This window comes from Berghia stephanieae, chromosome 3 (genome assembly GCF_034508935.2).
Source record: "Berghia stephanieae isolate SIO BIC M18660-M18661 chromosome 3, UCSD_Bste_1.3, whole genome shotgun sequence".
NCBI classification, from domain to species: domain Eukaryota; kingdom Metazoa; phylum Mollusca; class Gastropoda; order Nudibranchia; family Aeolidiidae; genus Berghia; species Berghia stephanieae.
Window position 1 is genome coordinate 50,372,489 of NC_088362.1, and position 10,490 is coordinate 50,382,978.

At 35.0% G+C, this 10,490-nt stretch overlaps 1 protein-coding gene across 1 annotated transcript in view; it reads right to left on the reverse strand.

The window, feature by feature from the left end:
• Positions 1–3,998: 3,998 nt before the first annotated feature.
• Positions 3,999–10,490, reverse strand: part of LOC144967940 (protein O-mannosyl-transferase TMTC2-like) — a 53,592-nt gene continuing 47,100 nt past the window's right edge. Inside the window, exons 10-14 of the mRNA XM_078905739.1 lie at positions 9,481–9,602; positions 7,936–8,017; positions 7,117–7,231; positions 6,321–6,384; positions 3,999–5,226 (exon numbers count right to left, since the gene is read on the reverse strand). Coding sequence (XP_078761865.1) covers positions 5,044–5,226; positions 6,321–6,384; positions 7,117–7,231; positions 7,936–8,017; positions 9,481–9,602 — 566 coding nt within the window. The 3' untranslated portion in view covers positions 3,999–5,043. The remainder of the gene's footprint in view (positions 5,227–6,320; positions 6,385–7,116; positions 7,232–7,935; positions 8,018–9,480; positions 9,603–10,490) is intronic.

Genomic DNA, 10,490 nt, shown 5'->3' on the forward strand with positions numbered 1-10,490 from the left:
CTCTCTCTCTCTCTCTCTCTCTCTCTCTCTCTCTCTCTCTCTCTCTCTCTCTCTCTCTCTCTAAGACACATTACACAGACGCACATAGCGCAAACACATACACACACACACACATACACACACACAGAGGGGCACATACTGAGTTGATTTCACATCATCAATATCAACCTCGTCTCTCCATATATTTCAAGATCACAAAAGATAGTCAAAAAAATCTCGGTTGTACGATGCCCAAAATGAGAAAAGAATCCCATTCTAGCTTTCATGCATACAGAGGAATTCAGAAAACAGAAGAATTTTGTATCTACACAAGATCAACTATAAGTCCGAAGAAGACACCGGCACAGGATCAGCCTCAAACGGAATACACTAATAATGTCACGTTAAAACATTTATAAAGAAATGATTTACAAAAAAAAAAAAATGTATTTATCGATTTTTTTTTTTAATCCACTTCATTGACTTCATCTCAGAAAAAGACCAAGTCAGGACATAAAACCGCATGTAAGGGGTTGAAGAGACAGCAAGGGGGGATGGATTTTTTGGGTAGATACCCCCTTCTCTGTGGAATTATCAACTGTGAGAGTTGGAAATAAATAGTTTGTTGTATGTAAGTTCAGTCATGGCTTATTAACTTATTATAATAATTAAAGTGGTGACGATGGTGAGATCAATATGATGATGAAAATGAAGATAATAAAAAGAAAAAGTCAAAGATTACTTTTAAATTCAAAATGAGCACAAAATAAAGAAAATCCCAATACAACGCATGAGTTGATTTGGATTACAAAAGTATGAAGTGAGTGGTTAAAAAATTATGAGTTTGAACAAAATTATTCAGATAAGTATAACATTATCCATTCGTCTGTGAATTTTTACAGATTTCAATCGAGGGACTTATGACATGAGGTACTGTAAGTTAAAAACAACAAAGCATGTTATAATATTGTGATAAAAATATTGTAAATAGAATATCACGACATACGCAGAGATACAGCATCAAACAATGTAAATATCAGCTGTTATATTAGAACTATTATTTTAAGATTTGTTATTATTATATTTGTACAAGGAAAGAGATCATTTGAATTATAACCAAGCCGTATGTCTTACTTGCAGGAATATAAAACGTGTTGTATACAAACAATTTGAGGATTTCATCATGAGCATATCAAAAATAGATAATTGTGTTCATTTTAACACATCATACAAATGTCAAAAGCTGACTGTAAAATTTAAAGATACGCAATTTTCAAAACAAATAATAGTCATTTGCACCATGCATATTTAGTAGAATTAGCAACGGGCAACAACATGGGAGACAGGATAAAAATTGAGCCAACAATGGGCATGCATGTAAAATAAAAAAGTGATTTTCGTCTAAAAACATTGACGGTGATGAAAACCGTCACATCACATGGCCCGTCCTTCCCTCCATGGACGAGACAGACAGCTTAAAGCTTTATCCACATCAAATGGTGACAGCAACAATTGGGGAAAGTGGCAGATGGAACTTCGGTCCTTTTCTCAATTTTTATCTGTTGTCTTTCAAAAAGATTTCAGGACAATTTATGGCGGCAGGTCATGGATAAATGGCGGCAGGTCATGGATCAACGAAACCTGGCATGGATTCTACAGTCTTGAATAAAATTCAAACACACATACCACATTTATAGACACACACACACGCAATGTATGTTGGTATAAAGCAATTTTGTACTGAGATTTTAAAGAAAGAGTGTGAAACGACTGCTTATGTAGAATTTTTTTGACAAAACAAAATCTAGGTAATCATCAAAATAACACAACTGAGTGAGGCTGCTTTAGAAATCACTAACATAAAATAATCCAAAGAAAATTGGTTTAGCGGAACGTGATAATCATTAAATGTTTAGTCATTTTTTAAATTTAAAATCTACTCATTTTAATTAATTGCAGCCAATAAGTACCAGTTCTATCTCCTAAAACAAATGTGTCCTTTACAGCAAAGCCGTGAATTAAATTTTAGAAGTGATGTAGCTAGCTGGCTAAGCAGCACCGGACATTAATTTTGAAACAAAAACCAGCGGTGCCAGTGAACAATTGGCTGACAATGATTGAAAATCTTGGACTGTGGCATTATGTCCTTCAGTTAGGCATATTACACTCATAATTCTAATAGACTCGGGTATGAATGAGTAACTGGCCATAGGAACTGATGGTTATTGTGTTCACATCCCACTGCCCCAGGCATGTAAAAGGACTCAAGCCAGGGTCTGGATAAATCAAGTGGCCTTATGCCGGGACAAGAACAGAACTCAATTAGAAAAGGACAAGTATAGTTGAGAGGGGTGGGGGAAGTATAAGAACCTGTCAGTAGCTCCTACCAACCTTCAAATGAAAGCTGTCAGTTGTTATGTATCTACAGCGAAAGCTAACATGGTACTATTTGTGAAACCCTGACACATCTGTAAGGACAATGTATTATAAAAGGTTTCCGTACAAATCACTGATAGTGGATAGTGTCTCATAGAGGTTTAGTAAAATTGTTTGTTAGAAATTAAGCATTAAAAAAGTTATAACACGTGTAATTGTATAAATACAAATGGATAGAAAATATACCAGGCTAGGCACTATCAATATGTGAGCATGTTAATGAATGTGCATGTGTGTGTGTGAGTGTGTGTGTGTGTTTTTATATCATCATGGGGTTCAGCGGTAAGTTGTCATTAGTCACAGACGTTGCATGAGTAAATAACATATTACAAATTATAAACATGTTGGAAACCATCCAAAATGCAAATTCAATGGGGTATAACAAAATGAATAAACATTCAAAGTAGGTAAAATGCTCTGTGTCAGTTACACTTCGGATTCGGTGTAATAACAAGAACCATCAACGGCGAGATGTCATGACCAATAAATATTATATATCTATGGACACCAATTCAAGGAATGAATGTCGGTATTCTGTTGACAGTCAAATATCTTTCCAATAGACTTGAAGCTTTACATATTTATTATTTCTTTGGGTTAAAATGGTAAAATCATAACATTTTTACATCTGATAAAAAGGAGGAGAAAGTTAAAAATGTAAGTAATTATTTGTGGATTATACAGTAATTCAGCTATCGTCACTAGCAATTAATTTGTGTTGAGTATTGCAATTAATTTGTGTTGAGTATTGCAAATCAAATGTGAGATTAGAATTAGGAAGAAGGTTTAGCGTCATCTTTGGTTACTAAACGTTTCTTAGTCAAAAAGGAATTATGACTAATCAAGATAGAAAATTCGAGTCAAAGAAATATTTTTTTTATATTGCTATGTAGAAATGCTAATGATAACAATATCAACATTATCAATATTAATAGTAATAATTATTATTATAATAATCATAATAATAATATAGTATATTTATATAGTGCCAAACCCGCATTGCCACAGCTCTAGGCGCACATTGACAGGAGGGGAAATAATACATGCTACATACAACAATTACACTTCTCAGATATTATGGACTATTTATTTATACACAGTTCTATTCATAAAAATAAAATTAATGATAACAAAAATATTGACTATAGTTAGTATTATCATAAATCTTATCATCATCATAATTATCAATTACTTCTATAGCACCTGAAGTCCTCAAATTTACTGGAAATGCTCTGCTGCACCAAAACATTTCAGCTGTAAGACATTACAAAAATGCCACATACAGCATCTTAAATATTTCCATTTTAGCAACTTGAAAGTCATGTGGAAACGTTCCGTATTTTCACAGAGCTTTTGAAAATGTTGAATGAGGCCATGGATTTTGCTCATGAACTGATTGTTTGTGATTAGTTGTACAAATGATAACAGGAGAGATAAACAATTAAGTTATTTTATTAAATGTGATCAAATTGAACAGTTTTTGGTTGTTATTTTAAAACCTAATAATGAAGAGATGATTTACCCAGGTAAAAAATTATGTAACAAAAAGATAAATCGATCCGACTATTTCCCTCTCACCCCCCCCCCCCCCCCCCCCCCCCAAAAAAAAAAAAATGAACCAAATGGTCCTTTTCAAAAACAAGGACACATGAAAAAGACAAAAGATTTAGATGAATAGAATACCTATCAAGGCTGTAAACCCATGAAGACTCCCCCAGTCTGGGAAAAAACTAACCTTCTACCACTATAGAACTGATGAAGACTTCTCCAGTCTAAGAAATTCTAACATTCAGACAATCAATAGCTAAACTTTACACACACATAAATAATAAAAACAAGGATATGAGCAAGATGATTCGTCAAAACAAACATTTCATACACATTTATCTCACAACTCAATGAAAGCCCAAGAGTTTTTATTTTACATCCCAACACATTCCTCAGATGTGTTTCCCTCTCCTATTGATTCAAAGAAAGCAATAGTGTTTACCCGAATAAAAACACTCTCTGACCTTCGTACTTGACCACGAAAGACTGAAGTCAAATGCACAGGGAAATAAATGGGCTAAATGGAATGCATAATAATATATAATATTATGGTAATCTGATAGGACATGTGGGTTACATGGGTCAGGCTGATCATCTTGCCAAGATATTAGAATAGAATCTACACCTCCATTCATTAGTACCATCTGTATCAGTGCTGATGGTCACAAAAAGTGAAAAAGTAGGAAAATGTTGAACGATTGCCTTTAAGCCCCATTTTTACTGCACTAAACCCCACTTTTAGAGCAATTGAGATGATAGACCATAATTGATACTCTAGCTAACTTCTGGAGAGTGGGAAACTGCACCTGTGTGTTCCATCACACATCAACTCTCTCATTGCTAGCACATTGTTTCGAGAAAATGTAATTTTTAAAAGGAGGAAATTCCTCCTCTGGACTCCAAAATCGCGGATTTCCGTGGATCTGAGGAAAACCATCAGCACTGCTGTATATCATAGAGGTTCATTCGTGTCCTAGAAAGTTTTTGTTGGAGCCATTAGCTTCTCGTCTTTTCCCTCAAGCCAAACACACACTTCGCATCTCATCTACAATATTTGGAACTTGTTCCTGATCTTTTACATCATCCTTTACCTTTGCCCCCTACCCTCCTCGACGCCATCAAATTCCTGAGTTTGCTAAGGTTTTGTTGGGTAACCAGACTGTCAGGCTGAAGACGTAAGGCTGTAAGATAAGACTGTTCCGCTTCCTTCAGTTTGTTGTTCATGTGGTACATGGCACCCATATTCATGTGAACGACTGCATCCTGTAGACGACCATTAAAAATATAAACAAAAAATTATCATCTTGGGTATATAGAGGTATTTTTCATGGGTTCATCATGCTTAATACAGTTCACATTGTTTCAGTTATTGCCCCAGCAGGCCATATAGAAATTACAATTTCACAAAGAACGTTTCCTGTAAAGCACCCTTTTTGTATAAGTGTCAGTGTCACTGTCTGTAGACGTATTAACACCTGATTTGAGTATGAGTGTAAAGTGTCTTACCCTCGGACATAGGCCTTATGCCAGGGATGTAATTAGTGGAGAAGCACAATTTGTGATGCAGATATGTCGGCTTCTCTTTGACACATGACACACATAGTGTAATTAAGACAAAACCTTTAAAAATGAGAATTTGTCAGATACGTTGCTCTAACCTGGAATGACATTATTAATGAATGTAATATTACACTAAAACCGTCTATTACTTCTTAACTTCCATTTGTGCTTTAATCCTTAATATCATGTAAAACTCTCGTCTAATAGCGTTTTGGAGAGCTCTATCACTATCACATAAATGAAGAATACATTCAGAAAATATATCCAACAAGTTTCATTCTGGGCTTGATTTAAACTTTCTATGAAAGTGTCTGTGAAATTTAAATCAAATGCCAGATCATAACAAATTTTGGAATATAAATTTCCTGACCTTAATGAAGATATTCAATTCAGGGTGTGTGACAACAAGACACCCTATTGACTCGAGCATAAAAATATGAACTTTTAAATAGCTTAATATCCACTTAACATGATCAAAGTGGTTTACAAGGGCTCCCTAGCCAATATCATCACTTAACATGTTGGATGAGACAACATGCCTCTTAGGCAATATTTCAATATTTTCCGACAGAGACAATGCTGTTAACTGCCAGGTACTCATTTTACACTTGAGTACAATGAAAGAATATAATCGAAGAGCCTTTTCCTGGACCTTCTGGTCTGAAGGCCAGTGTCATAACACTAGACCACATAACCAACAAAAATATATGAGCAAAATAAATATGGACATTCATCAAACAAAGCAACATACTACAAGACTAAGTAGTCGTAGACAACAGCCGTCACATACAACTCACCTTTTGTTTCAAAGTCACAGCTTTCTCATACAACTTCTCTGCCATGGCGTTGTCACCAAATTCCCTGGAATGAAATATAGATAGTTCGAAGATGACGTCACACAGGTCTTTGTTATTGTTTTTTGCCCCCGCGTTTATGAGTAATGCTCACTGAACTGTATTAACCTGACTATAAACGTTCATGGGTACACACAGTTTTGTGTGTTGGTCCGTTATACTTCCGGATGGCAATGTTATGAGCTTCTTAGCCAAGCGCATACTATCTATAATTGTTGAGATTGGCGACCTAGGACAAATAACATCTGCAGCAACAAGTATAGTAATGAATGTTTTGATACTATGTATATTTATATGCAGTTCTGATAACCCAAATTGTTATGGGATCATTGTTGAATTGGAAATACTTTCAAACCAATGCAAAACATTGTACATTACAACAATGTTAAATCAGGCTCATAATTGCGTTCCATTATCAGACCTGCTAATATGTGCACATTGTTCAAATTTAATAATATTTGTTATTTATATTTTATAATAATAATAATAATAATAATAATAAGAAGAAGAAGAAGAAGAAGAAGAAGAAGAAGAAGAAGAAGAAGAAGAAGAAGAAGAAGAAGAAGAAGAAGAAGAAGAAGAAGAAGAAGAAGAAGAACAACAACAACAACAACAACAAATACCTAAAAATATAAAGTGTACAGCACAGTTCTGGACACTCTATAACTTAAGGGGAATTTAGTTATTCAAGTCTCCAGAGAACAAACCGCTGATTTTTAATGGCCAAAGTGTAATGTACCTGTATGTGTGGGCAGCGTTATAAATAACATCAAAGTCATCCCCAACCTTGGGTAGAATTTTCTGGAATATCTCAATGGCTTCCTTTTCTCGTTTTGATGCTGTCAGGAACTGAGCTGAAACATTAATAAAAGAGAAATTTGGAAAAAAAATTCATGCAAAATATACATTAAATTACTAGTAGAAACTTACTAAGGTTATAATGATTTTTTCTTCAGCTTTTACCTCTAACATGAACCATAGATTATAAATAAAACATCATATTTTTAGGTTAAATGATCAAAGAAAAATCAATATTGTACTGTTCTCACGCATTAGTTTTTATTCTGAAGAAGAAATGGGCTCTGAGCATGGCCTTCGTAAACTACTACTCCATAATCCTCTTAAAATTAATAAAAAATATGATGCCCTTCTGCCACGATATCGTCATCTAGGCATTCCACGAAGGAATATAGATAATTCATCAAACAAGATATCTGATGTCAACAGGAATCACCCATGTTGTCCAAGTGAGCAAATTGGGGGTTAATAGCCCAAGGAAAAAAAGAAAAGTACCTGAAGCGGGGCTCGAACCCGGGACCTTCCGAGCCTTAACCACTTACCACACTTCACTCCCCAAGCCTCTTAAGGCTGTCAGGATAATGCTGCTGCATCCAATACAATTACTACTCGAACAACTCTTACTTTACTACTCCTATATTGCAACTATACAAAATTTTGCCTATTTAGAGAATCTTGAGGAGGATATGTCAAAAAGCGAGTTAAAAAATATTTAATTAGTGAAAGATAACAGCAGACATTGATAGATAGGACAACCAACCTTTGTGGAAATCAACAGTGAGATCATGAGGATTGAGTTTCTTGGCTTTGTCGAACCATTGGATGGCTTCTGATGGGTTGTTCTGGGGGAGGAAAGTATAAACTGGTATCACTTTGATGAATAATTATTAATAGCTACATACTATATAATCACTTTTAATTGGGCATCTAGCTTAAGCAATAAGCTAAATTACTTCCATCTTGTTAGTATTAAATTATATATGCTGGCTAGGGGATGGGATCTAAAAGTTTCCCACTACATCATGCTGCTTAGTGCAAAAACCCACAATACTGGGTAACTATATTATGGTCTGGGCTGTGGCATTACATATCGCCATCTGTTTTAGAGCTTGATCAAATAAGCATACTGCAAAGCAGCATTTCCCTTATGGCACCTTACATTGATTATAGAGCAAGAAAAAAGTAAAGGAAATCGCACCCTTTCATTGACAAAATGTTGTCATCTAGGCATTCCTTAACGGTTTATAGACATACAGAAGTCTGATGTCTACAGAAACCACCCAAATTGCCCAAGTGAGTGAAATGGAGTTTCATAACCCTGCTCAAGGGGGAAAAAATGAAAAAGCCTTGAGAATGTAAACCATTGTGTACTTTAACTCCTAATGTAAAGTGTACACCACCTTTGATATTAAAGCATATAGCCTACTGCCTTCTTAAAGGCAACAACATTGTACTCATCTTGTCTGTATCCTTTACATCAACAGCATGACCAGTCAGTCAATACTCAGTTGTTATCCTGTGCATAAATGTTTGGTCCTTGCAATTGTGCTAGACTAAATTAAGTGTTTGTCTAGAAACAACATCGTTGTTGATTCTTGTATTCATGTGTAATTAATAGCTTCAAGTAACACAACATGCCTGAAGTGGAGTTCAACCCTGGGAGCTCCCAGGTCACTGTGCAATGCGGTCACTACTCAGTAACCGTTCGTGCATTATTTTCATATAGGAAATGTAAAGTATTCACCCTATTAAATTCACTTATTCTTCCAGCTTGACAGCCATTTTCCATTTCATACAGACAATACATGTTGAATTATCTTTGTTCACTACTACTTAAGCAAGCCTAAAGCAAATTAACACACCGGCTAAGGATATGTGTAAATTTAAAAAGTTGTAAAAGGAAAATATAGAGATTGTGATTGTCATCCATCCAGTCATTGACCATGCTTAATTTTGATTGACTTTATTACAATCAAAGATAGAGTGCATGCTATGTAATGTTGGATGGTTTTGATGATAGTAAAATATGAAAAAGGAAAAACATGAATACTTTGAACAATGACTGTAAGAATACATATCTTAGGTAGGCATATTTCGGTTACTCTGGCTTATCTTTCTTTCCTTTCTGTATACCATAGTGATTGGATAATGATGACGATGATGTTGATGATGATGAGGATGAAAGTCATAGTGACGATGATGATCACGATGACTATGCTAATGATGGTGATAATGATGATGATAATGAGATGATGATAATTGTGATAGTGTTGGTGGTAGTGGTATTGCTACTATTAATCCATACCTTAGCCTGATATAGTTTAGCCATGGTCAGATGGGCAGGGATGTGGTCGGGTTTGGATTCCAGTGCTTTCAGGTACCATTTCTCTGCCAAGACCAGATTCTGATCTTTAAAGTATACCTCACCTGAAGACACACACACACACACACACAAAGAGATCAATGTATTTTTATTAGTATTATGTGCAGTGTTTTAACAAGTTTAAAATGTAATACCCTACAAACCGTGGAGTGATCCTCAACAATATTGGAGGTTTCCACAAGACGAAGACGAAGAAGAAGAAGAATCACATTATGAATGTTAAATCAAAATTTAAACCACGAGTTTTGGTTTCAGCATTGTGACTGAAAATCATGCTAAAAACAATGGATACTTCTTATAATTACAGTTGTCCATTATAACTGGTTTATTTAATTAGTTTAATTTAATTGAGCTTTTATATAGAGCAATATCCACTAAACGTCCTCAAAGCACTTTACAAGGGAGCCCTTACCAACAGCAACACTTAACATGTAGGACGATGTTAGGCGATATTACAATTTTTTCGGACAGAGACAATGCTGTTAACGGCAAGGTACTCATTTTACACCTGAGTACAGTGAAAGAATGTGAGTAAAGAGCCTTTTCCATGGACTCAACTCCAGGACCTTCTGATCCGAAAGTGAGTGTCATACCACTAGACCACATAACCGCATTGGCTTTATTTATAACATAAAGCAAATAAATCCAACTAAAACACTGTCATTACAGACATGGAATCCTGAAACTCTTCAATATGAGTGGAGTGATGACAAATTTATTGTATTTTCTACAATATCTGGCCATGTAAACAGTTCCTGGGAAGAAGTTCCTTTTGCTTTAGAATTAAGTTGCAGATAAGTAGTCTTGGATTAGAAAGAGTTCTTTTCAGTTTTATATATTTAAAAGACCCTATGGGTAAAATTTCCTATTGGAATAAGAACCACTTACCAATTATATAGATAGAATGAAGTTCACGTCATTCGAGTCTCTGT